The following is an 18567-nucleotide window of genomic DNA, read 5'->3' as shown; positions in this document are numbered from 1 at the left end:
CACGTGCATGGCAACCAGGGGATCAGACCCAGCCAGCATGGGTTCACCAAGGGCAGGTCGTGCCTGTCCAACCTCATCTCCTTCTATGACTGGGTGATCAGACAGGTAGATGAGGGAAAGGCTGTTGATGTAGTCTACCTGGACTTCAGCAAGGCCTTCGACACGGTCTCCCACAGTATTCTCCTGAGGAAACTGGCAGCCCATGGTGTGGACAGGTTCACTCTTCTCTGGGTGGAGAACTGGCTGGAGGGCCGTGCCCAGAGGGTAGTGGTTAATGGAGTTAAGTCCAGCTGGCGTCCTGTTACGAGTGGTGTCCCCCAAGGGTCAGTTTTGGGACCCATTTTGTTTAATATCTTTATTGGTGACCTAGACGAGGGAATTGAGTGTACCCTCAGTAAGTTTGCAGATGACACCAAGCTGGGAGGATGTGTTGATCTGCTGGAGGGTAGGGAGGCCCTTAAGAGGGATTTGGATAGGCTGAATAGCTGGGCTGAGCTCAATGGGATGAGGTTCAATAAGACCAAGTGCCGGGTCCTGCACTTTGGCCACAATAACCCCATGCAATGCTATAGGCTTGGGGCAGAATGGCTTGAAGAATGTTGAGAGGAAAGGGACCTGGGGGTGTTGGTTGATGCTCGGCTTAACATGAGCCAGCAGTGTGCCCAGGTGGCCAAGAAGGCCAACAGCATCCTGGCCTGTATTAGAAATAGTGTAGCCAGCAGGAGCAGGGAGGTGATCATCCCCCTGTACTCAGCTCTGGTGCGGCCGCACCTCGAGTACTGTGTTCAGTTTTGGGCCCCTCACTACAAGAAGGACATTGAGGCCCTGGAGCGTGTTCAGAGAAGGGCAACAAAACTGGTGAGGGGCCTGGAGCACAAGTCTTATGAGGAGCGGCTGAGGGAGCTGGGATTGTTTAGTCTGGAGAAGAGGAGGCTCAGAGGAGACCTTATTGCACTCTACCACTTCCTGAAGGGGGGTTGTGGTGAGGAGGGGGTGGGCCTCTTCTCCCTGATAAATAATGACAGGACGAGAGGGAATGGCCACAAGTTGTGCCGGAGAAGATTTAGATTAGATTTGAGGAAACATTTTTTCTCTGAAAGAGTGGTCAGGCACTGGAATGGCCTGCCTAGGGAGGTGGTTGAGGCACCATCCCTAGCGCTGTTCAAGAAGCGTTTAGATGAGGTGCTAAGGGATTTGATTTAGTAGTTGGGTAGGGATGGTGTTAGGAGGATGGTTGGACTAGATGATCTTGTAGGTCCTTTCCAACCTTATGAACCTATGAGTGTCAAGTTGATCTTTTTTTTCTTGTTAGTGATGATTTTCATATCAGTTAATTTCAGTGTATTTGACTTTGCTAACAAGTAGATGGGTTTTATTTTTTTTAGGAGACATGATTTTACTAAGCTTTGTCATATATTTGTCTTCATAAAACCATATTTAATGCACAGAAATGCTACTTGACTGAATAGGCTAACGTGCTGGGAAGCAGAATGATTGTTGAATGCTTGTTTCTTAATACGATTCTTTCCTTTGTAAAATTGTTAGGTATTGGGATGCATGCAATGAGTGGTGCTGCAACTGGGCCGGGGCCTGCTGCAGGAATACCTGGGCATACAGCTGCCATTACGCCTAAAACTTGGAATGAAGGTACATGGGAGTATAATTATCATTTTATTTCATACACAGTTATGGTTAAACAGTGTAGGTAGAGACTGAGGAAAAGATAGAGAGAAATATATATAAAAATAAGAAGTCATAGAGGGAAATAATACATAAAAGTAAGAAGTCATACAGACAAAATAATGTAACCTTTACTGTGCCCAGAACTTAAATAGCAAGGAGAATCTAACTGTTTATTCATCTGTGAGTGAGTTGGCCAGATGAAGTTATTGCACTTAGGCAGCCTGAATATGAAGCGGCTTTTTATAATCCAAGTGAAATACATGTGCTGCCTGAGGGACATCCATAAAATATATTCTGAAGTTGTATTCTCAGCATGCTTAGTTGCAGGAAGGTCATCTTTCAATTGTGTCCTTTGTTACTGTAAACTTGGGTTTTCAAACTGTGGCAGAAAGAGTCTTTTTTTTTTTTAAATTGCTTTGAAAATACAATATAGTCTTTGAGATCTAATGAACATTGTAACATTTTTTTCACCACTTAGTGTGATAGTTATTTTTTGAAGAAAAACATTTAGATTTGGATTTATAAGCTCATTTATAGGCTCATTTTATGGTTGGAGAGTAGAAAGACTGTATTGAAATTCATTAGAAATTACTAATAATATGTTTTGAATTTATTTTTTAAGAGAAATGTAGAAGTGAATATAGTATTACAGACTTGAAAATAACATGTTTCTCATTCAGCAGAAATCTTATATGTTGTTGTTGCTTTTGGGTAAATCTGAGGACAGTGGTGATTGTGGATAGTTGATGGATAGTTCATTTTATTGTTATTTTTTAAATATTGAATGAAGTGCTTATCAGTGTGTGTCTGTCTGGTAATTTTGAATGTTTTTTTGAACTCACATTCTTCTGCAGAAACCATCTAGAATTTCTTTCTGTGTTTTATGTATTTAATGTTAAGAATAAGTATTTTTTTTATGATCAGGGCAAACCCCAGATATGGCTGTCTCCAGTGCACCGCAAAAACTTCCTGCACCATCCCCTAGTGGGAGGCCTTCTCCTGCCCCCACTGCTGCCCAGCCTGCTGCTGCTATGCCTGGGCCTTCTGTACCACAGCCACCACCTGGACAGCCTTCACCTATTGTTCAGCTGCAGCAAAAGCAGAATCGCATCAGCCCTATTCAAAAACCTCAAGGATTAGACCCGGTTGAAATTCTTCAGGAACGTGAATATAGGTAAAAGTGAATAATATAATTCAAGTACATATCCAGATTATTATTTTTCACTTTCTGAACAGGGGGTTCTTGCATTATAGTAGTTACAGTCAAGTAAACTGAGTTTCCAGAGAGGAGCCATGTCAAAGAAGAGTTAGAAACACCATACTCAAGAAAAAAATGGTCTACTTCCACCCCAAGTTAGGAACTTGGAAACTGTGCTGGCATTATCATTGCAAACCAGCTAAATTTAAAACAGGCTTAGGGGCTCTGCTTTGTTACTGTATTATTGGATGCTTTGAAAGACAAAAGTTAGGGAATCTAAATCCTTGTGGTCTACAGAGAAAAGAGTTTACTGTGGGAAGTTCTAAAGGGAACAGTGGAAGTCAAAAGACTGATAAAATTTAGTGACAAGAGCAAAAGCAATTTTCATTAGTGTGGTCATGAGCTTGGCTGAACTCCAAAGAGTAAGGTGGTCACAAGCAAGATTAAAGAAGAGGAAGCATAGTCTTAAAAGTTGCCTCCTGTGTGCCTCATTAGATGATGATTTATATTTGTATCAAAGTATAGAGGATAACATTTCTTTAACATTTCTTTTAGAATTAGATAAAGACTTCTTGTGCCTTTTTGACTATCATCAAGACCCTTGAGACAGCAGTAGTTGTTCTTGAGAATCTGCAGGGCAAGAAAAATCTTGACCGGCATCTGAAGTGTTTCAGACCACACATAGCATATTCTCTTGGTTTGAAGTGATAAAACATCTTCCAATTACTGTAATAATGAGTTTGTAACAGAAGGATAGCCAAAAGGAATGATGATCTTACTGAAGACAGATTTAACAGCTTTCACTTTTAAGTTTAGAATGTAGTGCCACGCTCAGAATACAGGCCTTGGTCACAGAAAAGCTTTCATTTTCGGCATAAAATATTGCTTAAGTAATTTTGCATCATATTGTTGTAGACATTCTTTTTTTGTTTGTTTGTTTGTTTTTTACCCTGGGCCATTGCTATTTCATTTTTTCATCACCGTTCTCTAATATGTTTTCCAGTAAACTTGTAGAACACACATTTATGCAGTTCCACTGTTGATGTAAGAGAATAACTGTAGCTCTAACCTGACCCAAGAGTCATGTAATCCATACAGTGTAACCTTTTCTGCATCAGTTATCTCAGTTTTTTTAGTCTTTCTAGCCCTAGTCTGTTGAACTATTTGCGCCAATCTATTATGACTTAGTATGCATGAACAGTGAGAAGTAAAAATAACTGTTATATTTAATATTTAGAACTAATTATATATACAGCATATCCATTAGGTTCTAAATACCTGAATCTTCTTCACAGAGGAAGCGAGGTAGAAGTTTGATAGTAATTCTGTAGTAGTACCGTGCCATTTTTATTCTTTTAAAGTAACATTTAGATAGTGTTTTTAATGTTGAATGTTGCTAGTAGTTAGTTTTGCTTTGAATGCCAGAATACTTAGAACTTCCAGAATTTTTTTCATTGTTTAAAATTGTGTAGATAAGACATGTGTTTTCAAAAAAGCAGTCTTAACAGTTTTTTTTGATAGTGCTAGGCTTAGCTTTAGTATAGGGAAGTTCAAATGAGAAACATAAACTGTTCACACTTTCCAGTATAAACACTTGTAACCTGATAACCTGTGGAGTTGGTGTTAGCTTTATGAAACAATTGTCTCTTCAGATCTCTTAGTAGTTAACTTTGCTGTTAAGTCATTATATTCTCCAACACCTAGAAAGTGAAATGAGTTTTTCACAAAAAAACAAAATTATGACAATAGATATTTTAGGGATTTATATTTCAAAGAGACAGACCAAAGAGATACTGTGATTTGTTGTGGAAGTCTGAGCTTTAAATCTGACCAGGACCCAAATTCTTTAAAATTACTGTATTTATTTTGTGACATTGATTTTATGAAGTGTGCTTCTTGGAACACAGTTTCACATTCATTTACTGCTAATTCATCAGAACTGTGATAAAAGCTAATTACGAGGGAATTTGACCATTCTTTTCAGTGCACACACTTCTTACTTGTTTAATATATATACATATATATTAATATATGGCCTTGTACATATTTCCATTTTTTTAAAATTGATCGTTTATATTGTTTATGCATTAAAATGTGTCTTACTCGCACACAGGATAATGATGTAAATGTGAAATACTTCAGTTTCTGCTGTTAGACTGAAGTGATTACATGTAATTATTTATTTCAGTGACAAAGATTTTGTTTTCGCTTCATCATTACTGGGAAATTACGTAGTTTGACAATTAAGCAAGTGCTTAAAAATACAATATAGAGATCCTGTCCATTAACCACGTGTTAAATAGACTAATACCAATAGAGAAGCAGTAATGGACATGGTAACATTGATGGGTCTGAAAAGGCTTTAAATCTGGTGTAACAACAGCATACTACTTGTTCTTCCTGAAAACCCTTGATCTTAATTATAAAAAAAAGGTGCTGACATAAATTAACAAGGAGGAAAAAATGGAGTTACTGTTATTAATTTCATGTGATTAGACCAAAAGCTTGTGGTATTACGTGACAACTGTTGTTAATCTCTGTATGACTAATGGTGGATGAAAAGGAACATAGATGTTTAAAATTCTGATTAATACAGGAATTTTAAAGTATTGATATGTGGAGAACTGTCAAACTTGTCTTGAAATCTTGCTGAAGTAAGTTCATACTGTGCTTTAACGAAAGTCTCCTTCATGCTCTTTTTAAAATAGGTACTGCTTTTCAGTTTTAGAGGGTGTATTTTTTTAAATTGTGTACTATAGAGTTATTCTGTTATGTGAAAGGCTTTTTTCCATGTTTTCAGTGCTAGTTAGAAGAAAAAAAACACTTGCTGGTGTCCTGTAGATTCTCACTAGCTTCTTTTTGTTACCTGTAAAGTCCCATCTTTGTATATTTATTGATTGCTGTACACATCTGTGCAAGACAGGCTGGAATGCACAAACATAACCCCTGTAGTTGACCTCAGTTAATGAGGAAGATGTGTACATTGCTTAATTGCAAAGGAATCTCTATGTAGATGTGTAAGCCTCTTTCTGCATTAATGAAGATAGATTGCTGAGTTGCAGAGATTAATTAAATTTATAATTTAAGTAAGATGAGCTTTTATCCTTCAAAACTAGTAAAAACCACATGGAGAACTTATTTCCTTGGGTTCCATTGACTTAATAGCAACTAGTATATTTCAATAAAGATAGGAACAGTCTGAGAAAATGCAGTCATTCTTAAGACTTGAATGTCGCTGTAATTTTGAAAAGCCTGAAGTAGTTAGGGGCATTGGCTTGAGGTTAAATGTCTACCATGAAATTCTTTTTAAAATCCTACCTTCTTACTCAGGAAAATACTGTTCGTGAAGAAGAAGATATGGTTAATACTTCGAAGAGAGTGTGAAATAAAACTGACAAGTAAATTTCCTTTTTTGTTCAATACATAACCCATCTGGCTGCCATTTTTCATTATTTTTCTTTATATGTGCTGTGGATCTTCATTAATGTGTCATTTTTTTCAACCAGGAGTTTATTTTGAGAACAGACCAGGTTACGTTTTAGTTTTGAGTTAGTGTGAGTAGTGACTTAAAAATGCTGTCGTTTTTTGGGAGATTTGAAGTACTTAGTACCTGAAAGTACTAAGCTGCCTCTAGAATGAGAAATAAAGTGATTAGCAGTGTGAAGAGTCTTTTGTATGGGGTGGACTGCTTAGTGATAACAGCATAAGAACTCACTGTAAGCTTGCATTGTGTTTTGTCACATCTTGAGAAGGTTGTGTATTTGGATTTTTTAGTATTAATTTATATGATAGTAATACGAACTCCAGCCCCATGGAGTGGCCACAAAGCCAACTTTTGATTTGCTTGACTTTATACTCTGTAAACTTTTGGAGGTGCCTTAATCTATTTTATACCCAAAGGCAGGCAAACAAAACAATTCTTACAGAATTAATAAGTGAACATTTCACTTCATATTTGTTTGCAAAATGGTTCATTCATTTAGTTACCTAAACTTAAGCAATGGTAGGGAGCAGCCTGATCAATTTTTGAGCTCATCTTTTTATTAAGCATGAAGGAACACTCAATGCCAACAAAATAGAATGAAAATAATAAACTGAAAATGTGTTCAGTATTGAATTGTTTACTAGTGCAAATTGTTTTACTAGTGTACGGCTCAGATGAGGGTTTTGGAAAGATTGTGTCTGCTTTACTGACTTAAATTGCACTGAAGTCAGTGAAACCAGAATTTGGCTGTAACTGTTCTGTAGGTGAACATTTCACAAGCATTGTAGCTATTTGGGAAGTTATGATCCATAATTGCATCCCCTTGCAACTTTTAGTTGACTTAGAATTTTGGGGTCTGCTATTTTTAGTGCCTGGCAAAATTTTGAGTTCACAAGAATACTTACTTGTAAATGAAACTCAAAAAAACTGTGTAACTATTGGCTTCCTGATCTTGGTTTACAGTGTGAAAAATATGGTAAAACAAGGTCCTTCTGTCTCATCCATTATTCTCTTTTGAATTTGCAAATGAATGCAAAAGAGGATTGTAAAGGAAGAGTACATAAAACTGTACCCATTAAAGAAGTCTGAAAAGAGAATCTCATCTGATACGGGTAAAATGCGTTTTCTGAGTTGCTTTCAACACCTATCCTCTTAGTCAAAATTTAAAAGAGGGCCTAAGATTAAATTTGCTATTTGTCAATTCAAAGTGGAAAAGTTTACCTGATGTCTTCTCCATTTTTGCAAAAGCTTTGTGGTTCAGAAACAAGTGCTGGAAGCTAAGTAAGTACCTGAGATAAATTGCTTGTTTTTGCTGCATTGGTTTGTACATATTACTGTACAGATTTCTCTGTGTGTCTCATGCCATTTTCTGTTTACATAGGCTTCAGGCACGAATTGCTCACAGAATCCAGGAACTGGAGAACTTGCCTGGTTCTCTGCCCCCTGATCTGCGAACCAAAGCGACTGTGGAGTTGAAGGCACTTAGGTTACTGAATTTCCAGCGCCAGGTAATGCCTTTTTCTTAATGAAAACTGTCTGAGATTATAACCAGCAATGTTCATGTAACATATGATGAATTGGCAAGAGAATCTGTAGCAGTACTAAGTCTGAGCATGGGATTTTGTGTGGGAACAAATTGGAATTATAAACATGCAGTAGAAATATTTAACTTAGAAAATATGTTTTCTTTTTATAAGTGCAAGTGTTGTTTCTCTCTCCTGCTTTTTCTTACATTTTAAAATGTGACCATAGAACTGTACCTTCCATAAAGAGCCAGATGGTGGCACAAAGGGGAAAGGATGAGAAAAGTATGCAAACCCATTTCCAGCACAGATCCCAGCAGACTCTTCTTTCTGGACATACTTTAAACTTGTCATGACTTCCTTCGTTTTGGGAAGAATTGTATGGTGATGATGGTGTGTGATATTTCTTTGTGATCTCTTAGATTTCTGCTGTGGCACACAAACTTCGATCTTGTTGGTTTAATTTTCATACCTAAGAGAGAAGTTTGATCTTGCAAATGAATTTCAGAGAAGGAAACACTGTGCTAGACTCTGATGGACTTCTTGCTGTTGTTTTCTTCACCTAGTTTGCAGAAGTAGGCATATAATTTGGCAGGTTTGGAAAGAATACTTCCCAACTGAAGTCTCTGACAGTCATTGTACTATGATGTTTGAGACTTCCTTGCTACTGCCCTGACACTCTTTTGTAATGAATTTTTGTCAAGAGATCAAAAGAAAAGCAGCAGGCAGTCCCTCCTGCAGTTCTGGGACTGTGGCTATACTGTTCCAAGCCTTTGGTGTTTCCCTCTTCCTTCTGTCCTCTCTCTTTGCAGCAGACTATGAAAGGAGTCATCAACACTCAGCTCCAGCTCAGGAAAACATGTTATTTGTGTTTTACATTTGTGTTTTATGAACCTTGGCTAGCCCTTATATTGAAGCAGACAGTGATTTATGGTATCATGTTAAGAAGGAAGAAATGAACAATGAACTCTTTCAATCATCCTGTGGAGGGTTATAAGAGTTTATATAGACAAAAATCTATTGGAGATGAACAGATGTTTTCAAAACTGTAAAGAGGAGGTTGAGACATCTGCTGTTATTTTCCATGTATTTAACCTGTTCTGTTTTTTTTTTTTTTAATGTTTCTTTTTTCACACTGGTAGTTGAGACAAGAGGTGGTAGCCTGCATGCGTCGTGATACAACACTAGAGACGGCACTGAATTCCAAGGCCTACAAGCGAAGCAAACGGCAGACCTTGAGGGAGGCCCGTATGACAGAAAAGCTTGAGAAACAGCAGAAGATAGAACAGGAGAGGAAGCGTAGACAGAAGCATCAGGTATTTTAACTTATTAGCTGTTCCCTGGTCATAGAAATTCATCTTTCTTTGTTCTGTTGGTCTTACCTGTTGCTTACTTTATTCACCTTTGGAGTTTTTAATTAAAAAAAGCCAAAGCACTTCAAAATCATGTACTAAGCAATTGGAAAACGGTGAGGTTAGATCTTGTGTGTCCTTGATCTAAAATTCCATACTTTGTCCAGGTGCCTTCACTTAACTAAGTTTCTCCTTCTAGGAATACCTGAATAGCATATTGCAACATGCTAAAGATTTCAAGGAGTACCATCGGTCAGTGGCTGGTAAAATTCAGAAACTTTCTAAAGCTGTGGCAACTTGGCATGCCAACACTGAACGTGAGCAGAAGAAAGAAACTGAGAGAATTGAGAAAGAAAGGATGAGGAGATTAATGGTAAGGAATGGAGGGATGGGTATGATTATTTTAATGAAAATAACTTGCTTTTAATGTGTATTCTTTTCATATCTCACAGTCTTAGACACCCATATCTTTCCTTTGCAGAATAAAACCTCTGTGACTTAAAAAGTATAAATCTGAAACTGATGGACTCTGATGATGTGTATTTGTAATTGTGATAATCTGTGTGACACTCTGCGCTTTAACTTGTAGCAGATTTTTTTTTCCAAATTGCATAGTTACTGTCCTCTATATAAATATTGTGGTTTATTTCTAGTTTTATAGTTTCGAGGATTCCATATGATTGACTTGTGTGTGGTATTGCCCACCAGTGTTTATATCAAACTAATTCTACATGCAAGAATACATAACCCACAGCATTAATGCACATAGCTTGAGAATGAGTGGCAGTCAGCTCTACCTATGAGTGCTCCAAGGCAGTACTCCTTTGTGTTCTTTCGTGATTTTCTCTTCCTTTACCCAAACATAATATCAGTTTTATCCTTTTAAGACGCTGTAGAATGATTCTGTGTGCAGTTGTGTATTGCTGGAATGCGGTGGAACTGTTGAATGGACTGTCTACATTTCTAGAGTTAATTCTGGAATGTAAAGTGTAGACACATTAATGTGCTTTGTGTGCAAGCATATTAGCAACTAGGACTGGAAAGATGTCTTCAAGACATTTTTTAGCTCTTTTTTAACACTGTTAACACTTCACCACTGAAACTGAATAGGAATTGACATGTTTTTGAAATGGAGCTAATAAAAAACAGTAGGTATCTAAAGTGGATGCAGATGAAAACAGAATTTCTTGTATTTCTCGTTGAAAATCTATTTGCGTCTTGAGTTAAGATCTGAGCAGTTTGCTTTTAAAAATCACAAAATGAAATGTAGAAAGTAGTAAATATAAAAATGTTAAAAACATAGGAGTAAAAGCATGTGTGAAATGTAAAGAAGGGACTCTTGTAAGAGAAGAAGAATTGTTTAGACTATAGGGTATTCCTGAAGTTTACATACTAACCTGCATCGTAGAGCATTTTTATAATTACAGTTAATTGCCAGCAGTCTGCGTACTCAAGCTATTAAAATATTAATTTGTAGAGCATAAGAAGAACTGATTAGGAAATATAACTGTGATGTTTTAAAAATACTTAAGTACATAAATGAGGTTAAGCTTAAGTCAATCTAATGTGCAGTACAGTAAATAAAAAAGATCTCTACAACTAAAAAAATGAAGTAGATGTGCATGTGCAGAAATGACACAGGATACCAATGCTTCCAAATACTAGCGCTTTCTCATAAAGCTACTTTGCCAAAGGCTATGGTTGAGTACCTACCATGGGTATAGGTTTTGATAGGTACTTTCAGTTTCGGGCTTTGCCCTTGCAGATATTTGTCCTGACTGCTCAATTAAGTTCTCCAGTAGCAAACTGTGTTCTGTTTGTTGCGTTGCTTTGCCTGTTTAGTTTTACTCCCGTTGTGGTATGTTCCAGTAGTCTAAAAAGAACTAAATGCGTGTTCAGCCTCTGATTCCCACAGACTTTCTCTAGGCATGATGTAAAGGCAATTAATGTTTTTGAAAAGGCATAGATGTAGGAGACTTGTCAAGTACCTTTACTTCAGGACAGTTGCTAGAGTTGCTAGTGAGGTTCCATAGGGCTCCATCTGAGGGCCTGCTATCTTCAGTGCTTTTTTTTTTTTGAACAAATGATAGAGTGATCTGGATTCAGGACCTGAGTGTGTACTAAGTAAGTTTGTAGGTGATACTCAGGAGAACCTGCTGGCTCCTTCTAAGGTAGCGAGGCCTTGCAAAGAGAACTTGACAAGTAGAAGGGCTGGGCAAGCATCTACTGTTTGAAGTACAGCAAGAGCAAGTGCTGGATTCTGCATCTGGAGCAGGACAGCACTGAATGTACATACAGAATGGGGGATGAGTTTCTGGAGAACAGCCCCACAGAAAGAAATCTAGGGATTCTGGTTGACAGCAAATTGAATGTGAGTCAGCTGTGTGTATTTCTTTAATTTCTTTTTGCTTTTACAACTGTTGTTGATTTTTCCATTAGTTACTACATGAGAACTGGATATGTTTAGAATCATATAATTCCTGAACCCCAGAGACACTCAGGTTGGCCAACAACTTAGGAGGTTTGTAGTCCAGCCTCCTTCCCAAAGTGGAGTCAACATCAAGGTCAAACTGGGTTGCTCAAGTCTTTTTTCAATCATGTCTAGTAAACTTGTAGTATCTAGAAATGACAAAACTTCTTTGTGCCTCTGTTGCAATACATTACTGGGGAAGAAAGTGCCTCCTAAAATCCAGTATCAGCTTCTACTGTTTCAAATTCAATCAGTATCTTCCATGCTGAGGTTGGGAGATTTCAAGCATTTTCTACATGTGGTCTGATGAGGAAAAGTAGAGGGTGATTATCACATGCTGTCATTTTCTGGCAAGATTCCTTCTGATACAATCCAAAATTCTGTGGACCTATGCTGTCACACTATGTTGCCAAATCCAGGTTAGTATAAATGGACATGTATATCCTTTACTGTGGAGCTGTTTCTCTGCCTGTGTCACTTGAACTTCATCAGGTTCCTCTTCACCCATTGTTTTCCTGTTCAGGCTCTTCTGGAAGGCAGCACAGCCCTCAAGCTTGACTAGTGTCCCTAGTTTTATGTCATCTGCAAGCTTGAATAGGGTCCCATCCACCTTTTAGTCTGGGTCACTGGTAGAAATTTGAAACACATGCGTTAGGTAGACTCCTGCAGTGCTCCTTGTTACTGGCCTCCAGGTACAGTATGGCTATCTGGGCCTACTCTCTGGTAGACTCTCTGACCACCTGCACAAATCATAATGGTATAGCTAAGATAGCACATGATTATTAAGATATGCATCTGAAGAATAATGGACGTTTCCTTTCTGTAACAAGTGATGTGTGTTTCATATTCCTAGGCTGAAGATGAGGAAGGTTACCGTAAGCTGATTGACCAAAAGAAAGATAGACGCCTGGCCTACCTATTGCAGCAGACAGATGAGTATGTTGCTAACTTGACTAATCTGGTATGGGAACATAAGCAGGCACAAGCTGCCAAAGAAAAGAAGAAGAGGAGGAGAAGAAAGAAGGCAAGTAATTACACCTGACCTTTTTCTGCAATGCTGTCTTCAAGTCCAATTTTAATAGTGATAAATGTAGTGATTTCCTCTTCCCATATTACATAAATTTTCTATAGACAAAACTGGGACAGACCTGTAAATTAAAATTAACATACATTCTGAGAAGAGAAAAAAGGTCTGGTTTATGTAGTTGTTACATACAAGATAACTTGCTTAGACCTTTACCTCCTAAACTTGGCTCAGTCCATCTTGTAGATACACTGAAAATAACTAGGAAGAGCTTAGGTAAATTTATAAATGAGTATTCTGCTAGTAGCATATTCATTGCGCATTCTTACAATTCAATTAAGGCTTTTAAAAATTATCTGAAACTGAATAGTATTATTTTTGAAAAAAATAATTTTGTACGTGAAATGATAATTAAATAATGATTTGTCATTTCGTGACCTCTGAGTATCTTTAATTTCTTGCAGGATTGTTAGAGGATTTTTACAATCCATTTCCATGCCTGACTTATTACTAATTACTAATACAAATATAAACATTGTGTCTACAGTGTTAACAGGCAGCCTGCTAAGCCTGCTGATAAATAGCACTGACTAAAAAATGGTAGTTCTGGAGATTAATTACCTCAAATATACTCTGTATTTTCTCATGTTGCTCTCTGGAATGTCTGTACTTCTTTTGAGAGTACATTTTTAACATGTACGCAATCCCCTACCCCTGTAGTCAACTGAAATGGAGTTCTTGACCTCTACCGTGAGAACAGACCTGATTTAATATACTCTCAGTGAGAATTCACTGTAGAAACAGAATCATAGACTTGTTTCAGTTGGAAGGGACCTTTAAAGGTGATCTAGTCCAACTCCCATGCAGTGAACGTGGACATCTGCAGCTAGATCAGGTTTCTCAGAGGCCCTATCCAGCCTGACCTTGAATGTCTCTTGGGATAGGGCATCCACCACCTCTCTGGGCTGCCTGTTCCAGTTCCTCAGCACTCTTACTATAAAAATGTCTTCCTTATATCCAGTCAGAATCTCCCTTCCTTTAGTTTGAAACCCCTTTCCCATGTCGCTGTTCACAGCAGACCCTACTGAATAGTCTGTCCTTTTCTTTATTATAACTCCCCTCTATATACTGAAAGGCCTCTATCAGGTCATCTCAGAGCCTTTTATTCTTCAGGATGATCAACCCCAGCTCTCTCATCCTGTCCTCATAGAAGAGTTCCATCTCTTGGCTCATCTCTGGTGGTGCTCTAACAGGTCTTACATCTCTCCTGTACTGTGAGCAGTGTAGTTTGTACATTTAGTACTATAATAAAATGTGTAAATTCCTTTGATAATCTGTTGAGCTGTTTGTCTCCGTGATGCTCAGTTAGCTAAGTATGTATGAGGAATAAGTGTCTTACAGCAATGTTAATAAGGATATAATTTTCTTTCACTGAAGTAAAATGATAATGTGTTCCAGTGCTTATTAATAGCCAGGCCTCTTCCTGGCCTAAAACCTAATGGAAGATTATCTCTCAATCATTGTTTATAATTACCCTCTTTCCATCAAGCTTTTGATCATCTGTTAGGAATACAGGAGAGTGCACACAAATATTACTCTTTTTTTTTACTTAAAATTCTATGAATCTGTTACTGCATGGATGCAGCATGCATTGAAGTTCGTGTCTGCTTTTTCATATATGCCCATAAATGCTTCGTATCTTTATAAAGTGCAGATTAATCTGTGAGCACCCATGGTTGAGCATTTCATATTGATAGAGAAATGAACAAAAAGAGTTCTTAGATTTTTTTCCTTGAAATCACAATGAGGTAATAGGTCATGAAAAAATGTGTTACCTTTGCCAGGCTTATGTTCTATACACTCCAACTGAACCTTATGTTCTTAAGAAAATAACTTTCAAATGAATCAATATTTTTCTCTAGAATACAATTTGGGAAATCTTTATGGTAGATTCTCCCATGTCTATTTTTTAAATCCCTTTAATTGCACCTTCCATTGCCTTGTACAGCTGGTGTCCCACATCCTCACGCTGTCATAGATGAAAAAAACACAACAGGTGAAGTTTTCATCTGTTAGGACAGCTGAACTTGCATAGCAGTTTTTCACATTTATCTATAGGAGGGTTTCCTGTCATCTTACTGAGGAAAATTTAGCTTCCTATTTGTATAAAATTGGCATTTCCTTGTACATTAAAGCAACCTTTGCAGTGCCTAAAGCACAGCAGCAAGAAATCTGTCTTTGTCTCTTTGTAATACATGCTTCTGCTTTCCGAAGTACTTCTTAACTGTAGTTGGTAGTTGTTTGCTTTCATGGCAGGATCTGGTCTTCGCACAGTGAAGAACACTGATGCTTACTGTTTTTGTGTTTTTTTGTTTTATTTTGTTGTGTGCTTAAATTGTAGGAATTGACTATAACTAGTATGTAACAATCTTCACATGTTAGTGAGAAGCTTCAAATGTAAAATAATGGGTGTCTGTCTACCTCCTTGTTCATCCAAGGAAAAATAATTCTCAGTGAATAAAACCTTTGCAGCCAAGGCAAGATACATGCTATTGTAGCTTATCCTTCCTCTCACTCAGTATGAACTGTTCAGATAGGAAACAGTTCCTTTCTCTGTCAGCAGATGTTCATGATGCCCTGAAATGATAAAGCAAGCAGTCTTTGAGCTCATATTGATGTTGATCTTAACTGAGGAACAGCTACTGTTCTATTGAGCAGTACTAATGATATCTGTATTGTACAGGGAAATGTGTATAAGCCTGTCCTTTGGATTACTTTTTTGTCTGATAAAAACATTACACTTCAAAAATATTTTAAAGGCTTCAGACAAGAAGTAAGCTTACCTTGAATTTGCCTTTTTTGTCATACAAGTGAGTTAATGAACCTAAGTAGGTATGTGTGTTGAGGTATGAAGGTTATATGAAATAAGACTAAACTTTTTCAAAGTGTGAAATTGGCCCATGTCTATTACTGCACATTCACCTGAAGTTTGTGCCTTGGAGATGGATTTTAAGGGAAAAGAGTTCAGTTTTCACTGGAAGCAGATATTCAAGATCGTCTTAGCATTCATAAATGCAGCTTAAGTATACTTCTTAAAAAAAGCAAAAAAAAAAAATCAACCAGATTCGTGTAAATATATAATTTGTGTTAACAATACTTGATTGTTGTTTAAAATGCAGTTTTAAAGTTCTGTCCTTGTTTTCAGTCTGATCCTATTTGCACTGGTAAAGTAAACCCAAGTAAAATGTGCTGTAGTTTATCAAGGCCTGCACTGTGGTGGAAACAGAAGTTGCATCTGTCCTTTCTTTGCCATTTTCAGAATTAGTTAGGGAAGTGCCACTTCAGAAGTAGGCTGTCTTCCATTTTTCTCGTAGCGTCTCAACTTTTTTAAATTGGGTAAATGAGAACAGATTTTTGTTGAGACATCTTATTTCTCCGAGTAGTATCTGGAAAGAAAAGCATCCAACTTGCTCTAGCTATTATCCTCAAAGTTCTTTTTATTTGTAAATTGTGGTCTGGACTTAATCAATATACAGTGCAAAGAATTCCCAAAAGGCTCTGTCATTTAGTTGTCAGACCAAAAATTAATTATATACATACACAAAATAAAAGTACATGCACAAATACATCATCTGTGATGCTTGGTGACACCTCTGAAACTGAGTTTAAATCAGTTTAGAAGAAACTGGTAATGGTAAATGGTAAATCACGTGAAAACTGTTTGCTGTTGTATAGCAAATGTGTACACTGGCACACAATAAGCACTGAGCTCTGATCATAATGAGAAATTCAGCAGGCTAGCCATTTTACAGGTTCGTTACAATAACTAGAGGTGTTGTATATACCATGTGGTAAATGGGTTGTGTGTGCAAATCTGTCTGTATCTACCTTCACTAAACTACATGCAATCCAGACTACGCAGACATGGAGTGAAACCTACCATGGTTCGAAATGTTTACATAATATAAAGTATTCTCTCTGTTCTTATGATCAGACCATGATGCTCTTCATTTTTTCATTTTTTTGTAGAAGGCTGAAGAAAATGCAGAAGGCATGGCATCTGGTCTTGGTCCTGATGGAGAGGTACTGTTTTAAATTTCTACAACTTTTCTGATGATTGTTTTATGGTATGTACCATTGAGATTGCTATTCTGAAAATCATGCCCTTAAGTGCTCTTAAGACCTGTTGTTTCTGAGCAGGAAAATTCCTGTCCAGTTTCACATTAATGCAGAAGTTGTCTCTAATAAAAAAAAATCAAAGATTGAAAGAAAAATGTATTGAATGTATCACTGCGTATATTGACTGATTCCGCTCAGTGTTTTTATGTGCTTAAAAGTAAACAATTTTATTGTATCAACATATTACTTTTACTTATTAGTTTTACTTATTACTTTTTAAAATGTGGTTAACCACTCTACATTCTAGCTTCTCAGTAAGTTAAAAATTACATTATTGACACTGTCAGTTACCTTTGCTAGAATCATAGAATGGCTTGGTGTGGAAGGGATCTTAAAAGTCATCTTGGTACATCCCCTCTGCATCATGGGCAGTGTTCCAGATATAGGATGAACTGTAGTATGATAATAGGTTAATGTATTGGAATGTTCTTGCTTACTCAAGCTGACATATTATTGATTTTTCTGAGTCTTTCTTTGATTAATATTTTTTGATAATAACAACATGATGAGGTGGAACGTATCCTGTCTCATTAACAGCTATCCTGTTAGTTATAACTGTTAGTGCTGTTTTTCTATTCTATTTTCATACAAATACTTCATAGTTTTATGTATTATTTTAGTTCTCAAGTTTTTTATACTTCAAATAGACTTTTTCTGATATAGTTAAAGACTTACCATATAGTCCACTGTAGTTTCACACTGCTCAAAGAAAATACACAACAGCATTTTAACTGTGGAATTTGTGGAGAAGGTTTAAGTTTTATACTCTGTGAGTTTGTTTATAATTGTTTTATTTATTTTTTCACACATATATGAGGAAGGGATTCTTTGGAGTAGGCAGTAGTAGAAGGCAAAAGGTTTTTGAAGTAGAAATTCTCTGATTAAATGAGAGGGAGTAGCAGAAAAAAGACTGCTGTTCTAGTTTTGTTTTAGTAAGAGGACTTCTTACTGTAGGTGCTTTATGGGCATAATTGAAGAGATCAGGACAGTAAATCTTTAGAATAAGTCTGGATGGGAAAAGAAGGCAGTGACAGTGCCTTCTAATACAGTCTAACCCCTTCCACTGACCCTGATGTCTCAAGAGGAGTGTAATCTGTATCCAGAGAGAGATGCTGCTCCTTTGGCTACTAACCCTTAAATGAGGATGAGAGGGGTGATCCAGGCTCCACCTTTTCTGTTCACTGAGGTGCATTGCTTGCACCTGAGCTCCCTGGGGTTACCATTGGTTCAGGCTGTGACTAAGCAATTCTGCTGGAGGCTTTCTTTACTTAAAAAGTTGGTGAAATTGTTATGTCCTTATCTCTCTGTATAAGAGAGAAGGTCATAAAGTTGATGTATATTTTTTGTTGTAGATGACCCTTGGTATAAACAACTGGAAGAAGCATACTTATCTTGTATCTTCTTTTATAAAAGTGAACAGTTTCTTCTGCTTGCTGATGGTCTTTTCAATCTACTTGAAATCATGTGATATAATTGTGTTTGTCACTTAAAGATGTGTTGCACACAGAAATATAGTGACTCAGATTTGGCTTGGTAGCCATGTGGGAATCTGTGTCTACTAGTAAAACTTTGTGCCTTTATCAGATCTGTAATTCTGAAGTTGCTGGTTTTTATTCTGCATGGCAAGGATGAAATTCAGTTGCCTTATGGTGTG

At 37.1% G+C, this 18567-nt stretch overlaps 1 protein-coding gene across 1 annotated transcript in view; it reads left to right on the top strand.

The window, feature by feature from the left end:
• Positions 1-18567, top strand: part of SMARCA2 (SWI/SNF related, matrix associated, actin dependent regulator of chromatin, subfamily a, member 2) — a 113347-nt gene that overhangs the window by 25092 nt on the left and 69688 nt on the right. Inside the window, exons 5-11 of the mRNA XM_065744157.1 lie at positions 1546-1647; positions 2608-2857; positions 7747-7873; positions 9031-9204; positions 9440-9613; positions 12564-12734; positions 16764-16817. Of these exons, the coding sequence (XP_065600229.1) occupies positions 1546-1647; positions 2608-2857; positions 7747-7873; positions 9031-9204; positions 9440-9613; positions 12564-12734; positions 16764-16817 (1052 nt within the window). The remainder of the gene's footprint in view (positions 1-1545; positions 1648-2607; positions 2858-7746; positions 7874-9030; positions 9205-9439; positions 9614-12563; positions 12735-16763; positions 16818-18567) is intronic.

The sequence above is a fragment of the Cyrtonyx montezumae genome, unplaced genomic scaffold (genome assembly GCF_038088225.1).
Source record: "Cyrtonyx montezumae isolate F1298 unplaced genomic scaffold, pur_monq_1.0 scaffold_30, whole genome shotgun sequence".
NCBI lineage: Eukaryota > Metazoa > Chordata > Aves > Galliformes > Odontophoridae > Cyrtonyx > Cyrtonyx montezumae.
The sequence above is the reverse complement of the archived record's forward strand: the minus strand, read 5'-3'. Positions and strand labels throughout refer to the sequence as shown.